This window comes from Anolis sagrei, chromosome 1, assembly GCF_037176765.1.
Source record: "Anolis sagrei isolate rAnoSag1 chromosome 1, rAnoSag1.mat, whole genome shotgun sequence".
In the NCBI taxonomy this organism is placed as follows: Eukaryota; Metazoa; Chordata; class Lepidosauria; order Squamata; family Dactyloidae; genus Anolis; species Anolis sagrei.
In genome coordinates, this window is record NC_090021.1 from 13,109,122 (window position 1) to 13,128,766 (window position 19,645).

A 19,645-nucleotide genomic window follows, 5' to 3' on the forward strand; every position below is an offset into this window, starting at 1 on the left:
GTGAAATTTGAAGAAGTCCCTGAAGATAATTAAACAAACTAGATTCAAAATTATTATTTTGATGATTAAAAAGATTGTGAAATTTAAAGAAATCCTTGAAGATAATTAAACAAACTAGATTCAAAATTATTATTTTGATGATTAAAAAAAATGTGAAATTTTCAGAAGTCCTTGAAGATAATTAAAAAAAACTAGGGGGAATTTAAATGAGGTGGAGATTTTTCAAAAATTTTGGTGATTCTGGCACAAAAATTAAAAACAGAAGGCTAAAAAACACAAAAGAAGAGGAATTAATATAATATAACAAACTCCAGGTCCAGTTGGTTGCCAACTTGAAAATCATATTAGAAACGCCCAACCTATTGATCTCTCCGTCTAGAACATATTAAACAGCCCAGCAATAATGATTTACTGAGATGTAACACAGTAGTGCAAAAAATAATAATAATAGTAATAATAATAATAATATATAATGATTTATTAGCACAACGTGGTACTGTTTGCCATTTAAAACTAAGAACAGGTTATAAGCTAATATTGGTATGATGATTAACTATGAGCTATTCAGACTTGCCTTGAAGTATGTGACATTCTGGAAGAAAAAAAAAGAGAAGAAAAGAAAGCTAATTTTTTTTTTAAAAGAGTAGCAGTGTATGTCTGTGCTCCCTAAAACGTCGTTCTCCATTTTGTTTCGTTTGAGCATATGCCACATGCTAGTTGTGTTGACATGGAAAAAGGATTCATTGTTTTTATGAGTAAGCTAGCATCTGCCCCGCTGGATGTTCACATAGCACTTGACTCGGCCTGTCGTGTCTGTATCTTTTCCTTTAATCAGAGGTACACAGGTTGAGTATAAAAAAAAAGAAACTTTTTTTTAAGACTGCTCAGATAGGACAATTGAAATGCACTGTACAATTTTCCCAGTTTACAGGTTCTATACTTTTAAGGGAAAAATTGCAAGATTAATGAAAAAAAAATTTTTTTTTGTTGAAAAAAAAAATTGAACGCGATCTCGCGGTGATGAGCATCTTAAGAAACTCTTGCCAGCTTGCCGTTTGTACTTGACTTAAATGACTGGGACGCAACATTACGGCGCTGTGAATGGGAACAGGTTCTGCAATTATATTAAAAAAAAATATAACGAATTATTGCTCTCGCTCCTACAGTGCAAGGATGTGGTTCTTTTTTTTGTACAAAACTTTTTTGAAATATAAATGTTATGATTTTTTTTCCTTTTGTTTTTTTATAAAAGAAACACTTTGTTATGTTTAGGGGGGGAAATATGTATTTTAGGTTTCATTGTCTTGGTGGTGTACAAGACCTGTTCTTCATTGAAAAACCAGTAGTTGCAAATCTTATGCCTTGGGGGATAGACACACAACGTTTCAGGTTGTAAAATAAAATGCATTGGGGAAAAAAAGGTTTTAAGAATATATAGTACTTAAATATAGGAAATGCACACGCCTGTTGGTTCCTATGCGAAGACGAAGAAGAAGCAGAAAAAGCAAACAAAAAAGAAGAAAAAACGCATTTATGGTCTCTTTTTTCTGTAATTTCTAGAATGGTATTTGAATTTAATGTTCACCTAGAGTAGGCACTATAGTATTTATAATGAAGCTTGTATTTTTAACTGTTGCTTGTTTCTCTTTGAAAAAAGAAAAAAAAAAGGTCTCAATATACCTTTTTTGGTAGTGGAAAAACACACAGAGACACACACACACAGACACACAAACAGGCTGCCACAGTATATTTTTTTAATTTGGCAGGATAATATAGTGCAAAAATATTTGTATGTTTCAAAAAAAAATTTTTTTTTGGACAAGAGTGTGACATTGTACGAATAAGAGGCCATATAATGGCTGCTTTTTTTGGGGTGGGTTGGGACAAAAATTAAAAGGAAATCTGTTTGAATGTCGCACTGAACGAGCATTGCAGATAGTTGTACATATCAAAAGTTCTTTTGGGGTTTCTTTGTTTTTCTGCTGCCATATTGTATGCAGTAATAATGCAAGGTGATGATGTTGGTTTGTTCTGTAGTGTGATCTTTGGTCTCTTTTCTTCTTCTCTTTACCCCTTTACATTCCAGCATCGTTTTAAAAACAAAAACCTTCATATGCAGTAAAAGGAGAGAAAAAAAAAGCAAACAAAAAAAAAATAGAATGAAAGGGAAAAAATTTAAAAAAGTTTTGCAGGTTTTTTTTTCCATTGCCAAAAAGAGAAAAAAAAAACCTAAAATGGTGCTTTATATATTTAGATTGGGAAAGGATTTCATATGCAAAGCATATTAGAAAGAGAGAGCCCCGCTGGAGTCGATAACCTTTTTTGTATATGGCAATGCAAAATATTTTGTTATTCTCAGCCTTTTCTATTCCTGTAATGAAAGCTGTTTGTCGTAACTTGAAATTTTATCTTTTACTATGGAAGTCACTATTTATTATTGCTTATGCGCTCTGTTCAGAACAGAGGCGTCAGATTTGATCTTTTGTTTCGTTTTCGTTTTTTTATTTTTTTATTTTTTTATTATTATTATTTAGATGACCAAAGGTCATTTGCAACCTGGTTCTTTATTGTATTTTTTTCCTAGTCTTTGTTAAGTTCTATTGGGAAAACCACTGTCTTGTGTTATTTTTCAGAGGGGGGGAGGCGTGTCTTTTTTTTTTTTAATTGGGCAGTTGTCTGCATTACCCTGTTCATTCACCCATTTTGTCCCCTTAATTGAAAAAAATAAAAATAAAAAAATATTGCTTAAAAGTACATACCATAAGCTTGGCGTGTCCTCATTTGACACACTCTGTAATTTCCCTCGGGGAGAAAAAGCAGCTTTTAAGAGAAGGCCAATGGGTTTCCTTTCATGGGGGCATTTCGGTGTACCTATTTAGTAGCCTAAAGACCCAGAAAGCTCCCTATTTATATCACAATGAAAAAACGCTTTGTCCCTGGGGGGAGAAAGTGTCTTTGGTCTTCTGTCGAGAGCAAAGATTTCTCTCTCTCTTTCTTTTTTTCAACTGAGGGAACCTTTCTTTTCCATCTGGATGTTTCTCCCACCTTTCCTTTCCCCCCTCCTGTCCAGAATGCATTTAGTGGAAAGACTAAATGGTGAACCAGTTGGCGACGACATCTTAAGTCATTCATATCTGTCTGTAAACGGGACTCTCGCCTCACAACCATTCCTTCCTGTTTTGCTTACAATCACAAAACAAACTCAGATATGAAACGATATGCAGCTCCTTCCCTTTGTGTGTGTGTATATGTGTGTGTGATACCCCCTCCTCCAATAGTCCCACCTACCCAATTTCCTTCCTCCCCCTCCAAAAAATATAAATAAATGCCTAACATGATATAAATAAATGCCTAATGTGATAGGTGAATTGGAAATACCTAATCTCCATTATGACACGTGGAGTTGGAGCAAAATCAGAAACTGCTGTACAGATCCAGCACATGCCATCACCATATCTATTTATTTTATTTATTTATTAGTAGTAGTAGTGTGCAAATCCCATCCCAACAGAAGGCCTGGCTTGAGGGATTCTCTTTTTTGTGTTTTGTCGGGTTGGAGAGAAAACTGAGACAGGAACTGTTCTTCTTTTTATATATTCTGTGTGACAGATAGGTTTTATCAAAAAATTGTGTATACAATCGTCTTTAAATATTTGGAATCTGGTTCTGATTATAGGCACGCACGCACACACATATCCCTCCCATAAGAGGTCTGTACACATTGTCATGTTTTACAAATCCTGCATTGTTGCAGCATCTATTTTGTTTTACTAAAACACATGTTTTTGTGGCACTATCACTTGCTCTTCCTAGTGTAAAGAGAAATTCATATTTCTCACGTTTTCATCGGTAAGCCATTGCCATTGCCATATTCTCACCAGTTACCTTATTTTGACCAACGTGATTTTAAAAAACCAATTGTGACTTTTCACTCGTATCACTATGTTTCTGCATCCAATGTATGCCCACTGAAAATCCCTTGACTACCCAAAATTGGAGTAAAACGTATGCATAAGAAACCATCGCTCGCCATAAGCAGGAAAGGAGCTCATTACTCTTGGGAGATCTCCAGGTGTATTCCATTGTTAATACAGAGATTCTCTTACTGTGGAAAAGTACGAAGGAGTCCTTGCTTATCCAGAGTTCATCTTGTCCACCAATAATAAGATCATTTAGTATTTCTCCTTCCTTTAGCGTTTCACAGACTTATGAGTATAATAAGAATAGTAATATGTAAGGAGATGCATTATACAAGTATACAGAGCCACTCAACAACAATCTGGACATTATCTCTCACTTATGAGTTATCTTTTTTGAAAATAATAATAATAATAATAATAATAATAATAATATTAATAATAAATACTTTATTTATATTCTGCCCTATCTCCCTAAGGACACTCAGGGCAGATTACAATACACATATATGGCAAATGTTCAATGCCGTTATACAATTAACAAAGACAGATAGTACATAAATAAAGGTAAAGTCTTTCCATCTTTTCCCATCTCCAGCATCTGGAGGTTGTGGTTGGAGAGGGGGTGGTGCTGTCGCTCCATATTCTACACCAAGGAGCTTGGTTGTCTTTAGATGCTCTCCTGATCGAATTGTCAGCATTTCCACCTTTTATTACCTCCCTGCCAAAGCGGTACCTATTTATCTACTCACATTGCTGTTTACAGGCGAGCAGAAGCTGGGCTGATGGTTGGGAGCTCACCCCAACCCAGGCTTGAACTGTCAACTCTTCATTCGGCAAGATTTTCTGCAGCTGGCGGTTTAACCCGCTGTGCTAAAGCCCATCTTAGGTGATACTCTTGAGGGGAAAATGTGCAGTTATTGAATATTTCTCTACATGTTTACACAACTCTTATAGTATCCCAGATTTTAGCAGAAAAATTCCCAACATCTTTATAGTATTGAAACCAAATGCCAAGAGGAAAGAAAATAAATACCATTAATGTGGATTTAAAATGCCAGCCAGTAAGCCTGTTTTATTGGACGAAAGGGCTGAGGTTGTTTTATTTTCCAAAAAGTCCACATACAAGTTTGTGTTTGTATTAGATTTGCAAAAACACCGGACTCCCATGTGTATTCCAAAACCATGCCCAAAATTTAGAAGACCATATTATCTCAATGGCATAGGAAGTAGAAACAGTCACATTTGCTAGTGTGAGTATCAAGAAACAATTTTATGCCATCTTGAACCATGTTATAGTAGTCCATGCCTCTGTGCTACTTCCTCTGTATTCTGATCTTCACCTAGAGCCTCTTCTACCATTGTACCAATATTCAAGAGAGATCACTTTCTTTCCAATTGCATCTCCAGAACTATTGTGGGAATGCAATATCCATTTGCTCTAAAACCATTGCACATAATAGTTTGGATTGCTTACTCACCACCAAAGACATTGCTGCCCCCTTTACATTGTCTGGTGCATACTCTTTCCCCAATATAAGACATGATAGCATAGCATTGTAGCACTACAACAACATTATCACCACCTCCTCAGAACTTTAATCCGACCACAGCAAAGTAATGAAGGCTGCTTGGGACATGCAGCCTGCAATGCCGTCTGGGCGTCTCCTCCCCACATGATCACTACCTCCCCATATAGGAACTCAAAGGAATTATACCAGGAAGTCTCTCCAACAGCAAAATTGTCTTTTGGGAAATTCCTATATTTCTGAAGCCTTCATACTCCAAAGGCACCATATCCTGGAAGTTTGAGATTACTGCAATGCTAGATTTTGGGGACTTGAAGGAAAGGTAATGGGTGGGGCAGAATTCCTATTGAGAGGGTGATGTCCTCATTTTGATTCCTCTGCATATCAACATCCAAACGCACCATAACGGTGGTATCGTTTAACTTCCTTTTTGGATTCTCTTTGGACATCTTCCTCTAAGTTCTCCTTCCTCCAGAAAAGAATGCAACATTGGTATGTTCAACCCATATGAAACAACAAGACACTGCTTTTGGCTGTTGGCTCCTATGCAAAAGTGGATGTTGATCCTTTCTGGGACTCATTTTTCTGCCAGTTCTTCTCTAGATTCCTTGTTCAGTGCGTGTGACCCAAATTTCCCATCTGGGGTTTCCACTTCCCAATTATCTTCCATATCATTTCTGGTCTTCTTCAATCCTGCACCATCGTCTTCTTCGTTCCCTTACAGTCTTTAGTTTTAATTATTTTTATGTTCCAATTTCCTTGCCTACTCTTTATCGAGGATGAGCCAACATTGTTCCAGTTTATGCTCTTTTTCTCTCCAAGCCCATTATTTATCTCTGCACTAATTTTATAATTTGATAGTCTGGTGTCTGAAGGTTTGAGCTGTTTCTACCCATTGTTGTCCATAGGACGATAAACCAAAGCTCATTTTTGCAATTGACTTTTTTTTTTTGAAAGTCTTGTACAGGAGCTCTTATTTTCAACTTCAGAATATGCATCTTAACAGAAAAAACTGCAAAGATGGACAAGAGTGAATGCACATGTCATCAGGAACAAGTTCCACCAACTCCTTACTGATCCGTTCTAGCAGTTGGCTGATAATTCTGGTTCTCATCCTCTCCAAAGCTTGAACTGGCTGAACTAGGTGTTACAAACTTCTCTGAACAATAAACATTTTCAGGTGTGACAACCAAACTTTGCCAGTTGACTGCTCAAGAGCCTTTATGGGTCATGCTGCTTTGAAATATCCTAGGGCTACTGTGTTGCCTTTTGTGCAGTTAGCAAGAACTGTATGTGGGGAAAAAATAGCTTCTCATTCCCATTGCCTTTATCCCCCTGCCTTGCACAAAACCAGAAACTGAAATGGTGGGAGCCAATTCCCCTGTCCATAGTCCTGTGTGAGCTTGATGATGTCAAGACATTGTTCTCTCTTGTTGTGATGGCATCAAGTCAGCATGGTTAAAGTCATTTTTCTATCTAGCACATTGGGTAAACAAATTGTTCTGTTGTTACTTGTTGTCAGGTTGACTTCGACATAGTGGTGGCCTTGTCAATTCTCACCAAAGAGCCCTGGTCATCAACTGCTCTACTCAAGCCTTGCAAACTCAAGCCAATGACTCTTGCTTGAATCAATCTACCTATAACAGTCTCCCACTTTTTCCACTTTACTGACTATTAGTGTCTTTTCTAATGACTCAGTCATGCCTTGTGATATGTACAATTTATGACAGGCTGAGTTTGTTCACATTTACCCTTAACTTTATTTTTTAATAAAGCATGGACCTTTTTTGCAGGCATTTGCACCACCAATGTCAACTCCCTAGCAAGTTTTGGAAGAACTCAACATGTGAATTAGGGCCAAAAAGTTCATACCTCGTGTGTTAGAATAAAAACCAACAAAGGAGTGTTTCTTACCGCCTAACACTTCTGTGGAAGCTATACCATGGAGCTTCCAATCTTCATGGCCAGTGCATTGTCAAGACTGGCTCTGACTGATGCGTTTGTTTTTCACCAACTCTTCTTGGATTCCTCCAGGTTTTAGAGATGTTTTCTGGATGCTTTCCACATATGACCTTCTAATTATCCTCATAGCCACTGCTTTATTTCCTCATTATGATTTGGTGACTGTTTCCTTCTTTGACTTTTATAGATCACCAGCACTTTACTACTTCATCCTTTGATAAACAAATGAAAAAGTTTAACATTGTCTTTTCTCCATCCTAAGATAACCATGGTTCCAAGAGGTAAACCACTCCAGAGACTTCCTCCTGCTCCCTTCATAGCGTGTTACTTCCTTAGATGTTCATTTTTGCATTTCAGACTTATCTTAACATTCTTATGAGGACAATACACAATTGCTTTTATATTGCAATTTGCAGAACAATCCTGTTAACATTCATTCACAAGGTGTCTTGCCACTGACTCAAATCCCAAACCAACAATTCCTATCATTCAAAGCTGGTGATGTCTGTAGGTGGCTGGAGAATTCCAAGTCAGGTTGCTGTGAATCTATTATAGGTTTTATTTCATATTTTAAAGGAACTGAAGCAACTTGGGAAAATAAAATTCAGCACTCTGGATAGCTCCATTAAAATCTGGAATAAAACTCAAAGTGGATTTACCTGACATGAAAACTTTCAATTTGAGTCCACAATCATTAAAACGCAGGGAAAGTTGTGATAACTACCTTTATTGGCACCCTTTCCTTTCCTCTTGTAACTTTCTTCCCCATTGTGTAACCCAAACACCATCTTGCCTTCTTACATACATCACCCTTCTCTGTTTGTTGCTGAATCCGCCATGTTTACCTAATCTGCTGTGTCTGTACCCCTTGCCATCGCATCTTTGCTATTGATACAGTTTGCTCCTCATCTGAAAGCAGCATGGATATAGAAGACCCAGAGGCCTAGATAAATTTGGCCTAGATAAATTTGCCAGCTCTTGTTTTAGAGTCAACACCTATAAAAATCTCATGTAGCCAGTGAATCCGTTTTAGAATAGCAGCAGTCTTGGCCACAGTCTTTAACTGTCCAGTGTTTTTGACATTCTGATGTCTTCATGGCTGCCTTTGAGGTCATGCCTAGAAAAACCTGTGTTCTCTGCACTGATCTATTGTAGCCTGCTAGGTCTATTGTACAACTCATACCTCCAGTGCAACTGCTACCATCATCATCCCTTCAAAATCTCCCTTTGCATGCATTGGGGACATTTCCCAGGGCACCAGACCTTTTGGTCCTGCAGAGTGAAACTGTTTTGGAAGCTGGTGCAGAACTCCCTGGGAAATGACAGAGGGGTGGAAGGGAGAAACAAAGAATCCAGACATTGAATGATGGTTGCTTTGGATGTTCTTCAGTGTCAATGTGGTTGACTATGTTCCACGTTTTTGCACAGTGAATGAGCCGAAAGACTACAGACAAACAGCGGTAACTGAGAATTGTAAATAAAATTTTATTTGAATGTGATTTTTTTTTGCAAGGTAAAGTCATTTCACGCCCTTACCAACTCTCTTTTGGAGATGGTGCACGAATGGGTATCTGCTCTCAACCCACCAAAGAGAACATCGCAGGACCAGCCTTCTGTTCATTAGTTTTCTTTTTCCATTTCCATAGAGGCACATCTAAACAATTTACCTATTGTTTGGATCTTAGGAATGGGTCCACATCTCCATTTGGACCTTCAGTCAGAAAATCACCTTGGACTTTAAGTTTAAGTGGAGTGTATGTTCCACTTCTTGAAACAAATAGGCGGACTGGTTTCTAGTCTCAATTCTGAAACTCCTAACTAGATTATGTTGTCTCTTGGGCAAGGATGCCTTCCATGCAGATTGGCTGAACCATTATTTTGGTCTCTTAAGTGTTCAATATTCATAACAGTGCATGTCATTCCATGGCACTGGTTTCATGGACTTTACCTGTACCTTTATAGATCTTTTAGATTTATTTATGTCTCTTTCAGTCTCTTAAAAAACCAACAACAGAACATCAGGATATGAAAAACATGTTTAAGTATTCATTCCCTTCCACTTGTATCACATGTGATAATATCAAAATGTCAAACCTTACATGTCTGTCTTCATCTCTATGGAAAATGAGTGCACAAATGTATAGAATGTGCTTTTAAGATGTCATGTCTTTGGAAAAAGGGGAACATCTTGCTTTTCATTTTGGAGAAGCCAAGCAAAAGCACTAGACTTGAAAAATGTTCCCAGAAAGTCTAGAGATTCAATTAAAACCTTCCAAACCCCCTCTCTTAAAATGTAATTATAATTATCAGCAATACTCACAGCATCTGTACAGACAAGTATGTATTGGTCAGGATAACTCTGGTAGTTGCTCCCCCTTGCCCACCGGCACTCCTATAGAGTGGAAGTTGAGAAAGTAAACTTTCCTGAAATCATTTCCCATTTAAGTCCCAATATAAGCTTAAGTCCGGGCTATCTACCCTCACAATCTCTTTGGTCAATTTCTCCTTCTTGACTCAAGACACACTGGTTCGACACAGTTCTGTTATTAGCCATTTGTCCCACTTTTACTGCCAAAGCATCCTGGGATTTGCAATTAGTTGATATTTTTTAGTATTCTCTGCTACAAAGCTGTAGACCACTTCCATGAATTAAAGCATGAGAGCTCTTTAGCAGAGTCGCCAAGGCCTTTGTGTGTATGTTCCTTCAAGTCACCTGTCAACTTATGGTGACCATGGGATTATCATAGTCTCTCTCAAACTACAAATCCCAGGATTCTGCAGGTTGGAGAAATGGAAGTTGAAATGGCATTAAACTACTATAACTGTAATTAAAACTAGCAAAACAAGAATCTTCTCTCAGCGATCAAAGCTATTCCTTAAATCTCTTTGCTGGGGGTCTTACATGGAGATGTGTGCAGAGCCTCTATCACAAGTGAAATCAAGACAGGATTAAAGAATGCATTGCTTGTTACACAGTGATGTTGGGATGCATTGCTTCACCATTGTATTTTGCCCTGCTTTGCTTTATTTAAGCCATTAAATAATTTCTGTTTGCTTTATTCAAATTTCATATTGCAATTTCTTAAAATATGCTTCTTTGGGCTTGAGTGGAAAAGGTTATCTTAAGGGTGGATAGAATATTTGAAAAATGCTCTAAAACTGTATTTGTTGAATATTGAAAAAGTAGAGAGTAGAATCCTGCAATAATGAAAAAAATTGCAGTTTGGGCCTTATTCTGTACAAAATTCACATTTGGTTGTTTTTGTGCAGAATTCAGCATTTTCTGTGGAGGAAACAAGATGTACCATAGGGAAAAATATTCCAACTCAGAGATATTTATTTCTGCACAGAAACTGCTGTTTTCTATACAAATCACCCTAAATTGTATACATTTCTAAACATTGTGCTGGTCAACAAAAACTGAGTGAGATAGACATAAAAAATAAGATAATCCTTCAAATGGATTATGACCTAAATACAAATCAAAACAGTAAGAACAAGTGTGGTGGTAATTTAATGATGTTGCAGAAACACTGTGGCCCATAGGCTCTTTTGCTAAATTTCTGAAATTATTTTCTGGTGATTGGCCATAATGCATATTTTAGTACTGCCAACATGTGAGAGATGTGGGTCAAGTAGGTAGGATAGGCAGTAAAGGCCTGGTTCCTGACAATGTTTCTAAGTCAAGGAACCTTGAGAAGGGAAAACTCTCAAATAAAACTCTCCCATAGGCCTTGTGCGTCTTCCAAATTGATGATGATCCCTGAAAAATAGGGGAGAAGCTTCTGTTTGAAGCCTAATTTACACTGAAATGTCTGGTCTAGGCTACCCTCTTTCAGATGGCAGCCAGACTGAATCCATATTGCTTCCAAGTACAAAGTTGACTGATCGTAAAGGGTTCAGGCCTAAACTTTGACCTAGTTTCACATAAACACGAATAATCCCTTCCTCTTTGTTTGGAAGAGAATTACATCCTGAATCCTCTAGACAGAACTTTGCTAAATTAAATTTTTGGACTACAATTCTCAGAACCTCCTGGAGGATTCTGGAGTTTGAGCACAATGAAGCCACTCTTCCAAGTTTCAACTAAGTGACAGAAGTGGCGCAATATGAGCAGCATTTCAGGCCATCTTGTGTTCCAGAACTCATTCATTGTCCGATGAGAATTATTGTGGAGGTTTTGATGCATTTGTCCCAGGCATCCTGTGTCACAGACCAATGAAGGCAGAGTTGGTTGCTGTCATTTACGTCTGAGTTTGAAAACCATTTTACATTATAATTATGGGTAGATCCATGCTGGGTTTCAGAAAAGGTGTGCCATGTACCAGTTTTCCCATGTGTTTCCTGTGCAGTTCATCATTTCTTCTAGCTCTACCTGTGAAGAACATCCTCTAGTCAAGTGTCAATTAACGACACGACTATCTCAATGCAATGGGTTGGGTCACTGGTTTTGTGGTCAAAACTACCATGCTTTGTCAAAAGAGATAAGACCAAGGCACATAGTGGAGCAGACTACAGAACTTCTTCAACTCACACAAGACATACCATATGGACTTCATTCTCCAGTCTGGACTTCTTCAGCTCCAACCAATACCAGCAAGCTTGAAGGACTCAAGGATGTCTGCCCAAATTCTGCATCACATGAATTTCTCTCAGGATCAGATGTCAATATTCTCAATACAGACCTTGCATTGACTTGATGACTTTGTTTCCATGAGTACACTGTGTGTTGGGCTAACCTCAAAGGCCCTGATCCAGCCACTGAGATGCACACGTGGCTGGAAGCTTCTATGTGAAATAGTTGATGCAGGATTACATCCAAAAAACCCATGTGTAACAACTACACCACAGATATTTGCACCTGACTCATTAAATTGGCTAGGACTTTCTTTTTTTTCTTTTCTGTGAATGTGGCAATGTTCATTCCCATCTGCAGTCACCTGTAGTTGTGTGTAATTAGTTGCATGTGCTGGATTGGGGCCATTGCATTTTTCTCCCGCAAGAGAGTTCTGTAGTCTTGGGCAGCACACATATTTCAGTACTGTGCCCATCATCCAGTGTGTTGTACCCTGTTAACTGTAATCAGGAATGCCTTGACTCTTGGTCCATATTACACCTTTCTTTTCTCCCCCCTCTGTCCCCATCCTTTTGTTTTTCTTTTGTTTTTGTTTTTTGTAGGTTGGCGTAGTGCCCAGGGGACTCCTGATGCATGGCAGATTCCGGATGGGAGCGCAAGGACGCTTAAGTTCTGAGAGAATGTGAAGCGCACTGGGGATGTGCCCTACGTATGTGTCATCCAACCAGAGTTTGCTCTCTGGTTAGCTTTGGGATACTCTCTTGCTGAATAGCTTCAGGAGTCACCATGCAGAAGGCAGGTTCCTCCAATCCACCCGCCAACCCACCTCCCACTCTCCCTGCCTGCCTGCCAGACTCTTTATTTATATATATATATATTTTAATGGTGTAGACAACCATATCACCGGACAACAAAACAACAATTCTCCATCAAGGGCTTCCCATTATTGATATGTTTTTCTCCTTTTCTTTGACAATCTTGTCCCCCATTTTGTTTTCTGGAGGCCACTTCAAAAAGTGAAAACATGTCAATTAGGAAGACACAGCAATTTAAACACACAGAGGTTTCTAGACTTGGATCCATGTGCCATTCCTAAGTTGGTCATTTTTTGGGGTGAGCAGATCCACATCATGGACCCTAGAAGAGAGCAGCCAACTGATTGCTAATTGTAAAGGATTGTGCTCAAGATCTTGGAGGACTTCTATTGCTCATAATCAAAAATGTTGGGCTAGCCCAGAGTCAACAATTTATGTAACTCCCTCACTGTTCATGCTGGCTATGGCTGACAAAAGTTGTAGTCCAGCCAATCTTAAGGGCCTCAAGTTAGCCTCCTGTGGACTAGATGGACCTGTGGCCTGGCTCATCATTAAAAGGCAACCACTTCAACTTTACTTGATAGCATGTAAGAAAAAGATGGGATCTCTTTTTCACTTAAGTGCAAAAGTCAGAGGCCAGTGGCAAGGCAGCGATGTGTCCTGTAACTACTGCTGACACACTCAATTTAATACTTTTCCCTGTAGCAGAAAGGAGTTCAAATTTAGATGACCATTTTCTCAATAACACCTGAAAACAGCAGCCAATGTCATGTAGGGAAGCAGACTTTGTGGTGCATGCAGAATGGCTATGCTCATTAATTCTGAGTACTGTGCTTCATGTTTTGCACATACATTTTATGGCTAGATTTCAACTCAAGCAGCACTGACCATAGGAGAAAAAGTAGAGGACACCAGCCTTCGGACCTTGAAGATAGAGGCTGTGACATTGACTACTAGAGCTGGGGTATTGGTTATTTTGGTTATTCTGTCAGACATTGTGAATCAAGTGCCTATTACTTGACTAGGATCAAGTATGGTCAGATATTCCATGAGGCCCAGAATGCCTTTTCATAGCTTCTCTTCCATGTGAGGATGATGCCTCCTGCCTTGCCACTTTCTCCAGAGAGCTTCTACCCTTCCTACTAAAGCATATGGCTTCACTTTGGCTCTGTGCTATAACAGCAGGAATCTCTAAAACAGGAAAGTGACAGAAGTAGTCACAACAGTGTCGCAGGGCTTGAGTGTCAGGGCATCTTGGCCACCAACTGAGTCCTTTGCGTCCGCCATGGGATTTGGTGGGGCGATTTCTACAGACCTCCCATGTTGAATTAAACCTTCGAGAAATACATTTGTTTGCTGAGTGCCTAAAATTGGAAGGGAGATTGAAATGGCTCTGCTTACATAGAACCACATGTGTTGACCATTCATTTAAAGCCCTCTGCTTGAAGTAGGGAGTCCTGTGAGAAATGTCCACTGTGAACTGACAGTCCATCATCTTCTGCTAGAATACCACCAATGAGGGAGAGCCTACCATATCATTGGTTCAGTTGACAAAAAATGTCCTCTTAACTCTCAAGACCAAGAATGGGGAACACTAGGACTTCTAGATATTTTGGACTTCCAACTCCCATTCACCTGAGTCATCATCCAATGCCAAGGGATTGAGGGAGTTGTGCTTCCAAACATCATGAGAACCAAAGGTTCCTCACCATTAGTCAAGAAGCTTTTTCTCATGTATGACTGAAATCTGCTCTCTCTAACTTAACCTATTAGAATGAGTCCCACACTTTGGGACTTCAGGAAAAAGTCCTCTTTTGTGATAGCCCTCAGGTTTACTGTCTCGCGGATGTGTAGCGATACCCCTGGGTGTGAATAATGTTACATTGATCTCACCTTTAAAGACTTTCACAATTCATGGAAGGAAGGTGGGAAGTCAAAGGCAACTTTAAGGAGTGAGAAGAGGCTGCAAGACAGTGGGTCCTGAGTATTCAAATTAGGGGTGGATATATATTTTGAGAGATCTCCCTTCAGCTTTGATCCCCCTTCCATCACACTCTGATAGGAACACTGAAGGTTTCTACCTCTTCAGTTGAGTGTTTCTACATAACAGGAGGTACAGTGGATCCATGCATGTCCTCTTTTCCAAAGTCAGTATTTCAATAGACCAACAGGCTGAGTATGTGGATTGTGCTGCTTAGTTCGCCCAATTGTTGTTGGGATTCAGGGAACTGCCTTACATTGAACCAATCCCAGTAGTTCATGTGCCCTGGTATAATTTAAGTAGATGGTCAGAATTTTTCCGAAAGCTGGGACCAAGCGTGTGGACTGCCATCTTTTTACTGGAAACCCCATGGACTGAGCTACGCAGCCAGTAGGCCTTTAAATTATGTTGTTGTCATTTTTTAAAGCAACAACAACCCAACTTCTCCAACAGCCAACAAACATATCCACCCCTGACATTTTACAGCCGTGTAGTTGGAATATTTTTCCAAAAGAACAATCGAAGTCATGATTATGATTCTGTATTCTTAACCATAACATGGGTATTTATTCTTGCTGAAATCCACCTGGGTTTCCCAAGTTGTTTAATTTATTTGTGTGCAACTGAGTGATGCTGATTGTAATGTACCGCATTTCTGTTGCTTAAGTATGTATTGGTGGGAGGGGGGGAGACCAAGGGGTGGTTGAGCCATGACATGTTTTACTTTGTGTTTTTGTCTGAGAAAAAAAAGAAAGAAAAGAAAACCAGAGAGGTGTTTGTGTCAGACTGTGATTGCACAACTGTGCCTACTGTCTTCTCTTGAAAAAAAAAAAGAATGAAGAGAGTGGTTAATAATAAATTTCTTATAGTCTCTCACTGTTCTTTTTTAAACAAAAACTCTTCAAAGGGGTGGAGAAAACCAATTAAAATAGCTCTAAAATCTGCTCAGCTCGATTTGGAATCCAGGTATCTCATCTCAAATCTCCTTCAGTACTGATCATCTAAGACAGCGTTTCTCAACCTGGGAATCGGGACCCCTGGGGGGGGGTTATGAGGGGTGTGTCAGAGGGGTCGCCAAAGACCCTCAGAAAACACAGTGTATTCTGTTGGTCACAGGGGTTCTGTGTGTAGAATTTGGCCCAATTCCATCATTGGTGGGGTTCAGAATGATCATTGAATGTAGGTGAACTATAAACCCCAGGAACTACAACTCCCAAATGTCAAGGTCTATTTTCCCCTAAATCCAACTGTACACATTTGGGCATATTGAATATTTGTGCCAAGTTTGGTGCTTCCTTTCAATAGAGTTAGTTATCCATAATTTCACATATCCACGTGAAGTCCAAGAATGTATTCCCCATGGGTGCAGGGGGTCATATTGAACTGAGTAACCTCTCTTGACCTAATTGACCCTCCTCCCAAACAGGAAATAAACTTAATTGTACTGTATTCCAGTTGCTGTCCAAATGCTAGCAGATTGACTGGTGTCTAGTAGTTTGTTTTATGGGGTGGGGAAGTTACAGTTGTTGGCAATAGGTGAAATAGCGACTGAGTACTGATTGTGATTATGCAAGTTACCTCAATTCAATTATCTGCAACTTATGCCATTCATGGTGGTTCCTTAGTCACAATTGTGGCATTATGGCCACAATCATAACACTCCTCTTAGCTTACTTTACTAGACATCAGCTGCACAGGGAGAAGGGAATCAGTTCTGTTGGGCAACTGGAATGCACATGTATGACATTTTTATCTGGTCAGGAGAAGTTACCTAGTTAACTAAGTAGTCGCTAAAGGATTCCGACCCATGTTATTCATTTCACCAAAGTCACACTTGACCTGGGCAAAATCCATGACGGATGTAATGAGACACAGCACCACTTCAACTGTCCATTCCTGAGCAGTAAGTGATAAGCTCATGATATCACTGAGGAAGTGGAGAAACAATAACTCGCGCAAACAAGTTGAGCCTGTTTGGAATCAGGAGCTGTTAGGCTCAAAATAACCCTCTCTGGGGTGATTCCATCCAAAATATATCAGAGTGCTGGATGCACAGTTCATAAGCAGCAGAAACTTACATGTAGTGAGCAAGGATTGGCTTCCATTCAACAGGATGGAACAGGATTTCAGATCCACAGGCTCATAGGATCAAAAATAATATGTTTATTAAAGACAAAAGAAATCCATTCTAGATAGGATAGGTTCTTGGAGCTAACTAGCTTCACTGAGCTATCTTCTAAGGACAAGAAAAAGGAAAAATAATAAAAGTAACTATATCTACTACATCTTGCCTGGACAACGGCAAGATGTCTCCTCACTCTAGAGAAGACAAAAGGAGAAAAATATGGTGAACACTAACCACATGGATTTTTGCCAGGGCAATAAAAATACCCTTAAAGATGAATTTGCGTTTTTCCCTGAAGAGATCACATTGCTAAATATTCAAAGGGGGAGGAGATAGTGGCCTCCAAAGTTGAGTAAGACAACCTCCTTCTAAGCCCCTTCTTAATATAAACTTGCCAGAGGAAATTGGGGAAGAAATCCTGCACTCTAATCTATCTAGGCTAACTACTCATTGAGAGCTGGAGACCTGTGCTGTCAGGAATGAAACCCAGCAAAGCCGTACACTACTTCTGTTGTGATGGAGTCTTCGAGTAGTGATACTACTGGGAGTATTAGGAGGGGAAGTTAGCAAAGCACTCTCAAGGATCCTAAAAGCAACCGCACCAGAAGAGAAAGTTCTTCCCTGACATGAATATATTTAAGGAATAAGTAAAAACGCTGAGATTTATGGTATAAACGGGGGAATATACAGCTCTGAAAATGGAAACTGGGAAGGTCTATTGAGTGAGTTGTAGAAGGGAAGAATGGTCTGCTTCAACCTCAACCAAATTGTTAGTCCCAAATAGAGTAGAATCACTGCATCAATAGGATTTACCTATGTGTTGACTGATTGTATTCATCAAGTTTACTCTACTTGGAATTATTAGGATTCAGAAATTTATTTATTTATTTACAATATTTATATCTCACCCCATATCATAGGGATACAATAAAATTACATATTTTGGATTGACCTTTAGCCCCAATCTAACCATAGCTAGATTATCACAATGGAAAACACTGAAACCATTAAAACAAAAATTAAAATAACCCAGTTGAGTTACTCACAGTACCTTCACTAACTTCCTGAGACCACTGCGAGCCATATAAATAACTGACAAAGACCAATTCCTTTCTCAAATAACCTGGGCAGTGCCAGATCCCCAAGCTAGTAGATGTATAAAAAATAGCAGTTTTCTAATTTTCTCCCCACTGCCACCTATAAAAATCAACTCCACCCCATTTAGGTGCATATCATAGGAATCTATGGGTGGTTTACAGTAAAATTGCATACTTTGGATTGACCTTTAACCCCACATCAGGATTACAGATTATGGGGCTGTGTAGTCTAACACTTCTGGAGTAGAACTGGATAGGGAAAAATGAAAAGGATTATTTCAAGATGATCACAGCACTGTCAGGTTAATCACGGCCACATCATTGCTTTCAAGTTATGGTCCGCAAGAACTAAAATATGGTCCGTGGCCTCACCATTACTACACTGTTGGCTCGAAACCACGCGGCAACAAGAGCAGCTGGTCTTGCGAAACCCTCATATAATGTCGAGGCAACAGGGATGTCGGAAGGCGAGAAGCTGACTACCCACAAGCAGGTTGCGACCAATGGATGGCATATGTTCTGTATCAGAAACTAGAGCTGGTGTCTATCCAATTTTCTGAATCAGCACCCCACATAATCAAACTAAATCTAAAGTTGACCAAAAACCCTTTTGGTACTAATGATGGAGATCGGTCCCTGACCAAAGTGGTCTCTAGTCAAGTGGTTGGGAACCACTGTGGTAAAAACATGGAATGGTGTGATGTCTCAACATAAAGTAAGTTGTTAAAGTTGGGAAAGAGAAACTATCAGAGTATAAGGAAAACCATACTGGATCAGAACAAATAATAATAATATAATAAACTTTATTTGTACTCCGCCACCATCTCCCTGATGGGGACTTGGTGCGGCTTACATGAGGTCAAGCCCAAAACAACAATTACATAAAATAAAACTGAAAACACAAATAATGAACAATAATAACGCAATTACATAAAACAAATGACAGCATAGCAATATTAGATTACAATAAGCACAATACGTTAACATGGGCAAGCTACATGTAATGGATAAAAGAAAAACTGGTTAAAAACAGGTTAAAAACTCAGGCGAGATAAAACAAAGACAGATTATTTGCGGAGGAGAGCTCATTAGAGTAGAAGTTGTGGAGCCAAAGGCCCTGTGTAATCCAACATCTTATTCACACAATGACCAAAGAGGAAGACATGAATGACACCTAGTAAAACTGACTGGTAGCTACCATTGGGTCCAGTCTCCAGATATTTATTCAGTCTCCATTGAAAACTAAGTTGTCAGCCACTAACACATCTTATGACAGTGAATTCTATAGCCTTACCATGTCCTATATGAGATTACCACTATTTGAACACACACTATTCAGCTTCAGTGGATGGCCCCAGGTTCTAGAATTGGGAAGGACAAAAACTTCAAGCTACTTTCTCATTGATGACAACCTCACCTTCATTGTTGCAGTTTGCTTCACATTATTATTATTATTATTATTATTATTATTATCATTATTATTATTACTACTACAGTAGAGTCTTGCTTAAACGAGCTGGCATGACCTCACTACCTCTGAGGATGCTTGCCATAGATGCAGGCGAAACGTCAGGAGAAATGCCTCTAGAACATGGCACTATAGCCCAAAAAACCCCACAAGAACCGAGCTGGCAGAACGCTGG

General features: G+C 39.1%; 1 protein-coding gene across 3 annotated transcripts in view; it reads left to right on the top strand.

The window, feature by feature from the left end:
- The window catches only part of BCL11A (BCL11 transcription factor A), a 253,755-nt gene extending 238,117 nt beyond the window's left edge, over positions 1-15,638 (top strand). For 2 of the 3 annotated variants that reach the window (XM_060754617.2, XM_060754618.2), the window contains exon 4: positions 12,587-15,638. In XM_060754617.2, the coding sequence (XP_060610600.1) occupies positions 12,587-12,670 (84 nt within the window). In that variant the 3' untranslated portion in view covers positions 12,671-15,638. Of the gene's footprint in view, positions 1-195; positions 2,755-12,586 lie in introns of those variants that run through there. The other variant, XR_010908978.1, reaches the window with a different exon arrangement.
- Positions 15,639-19,645: the final 4,007 nt, after the last annotated feature.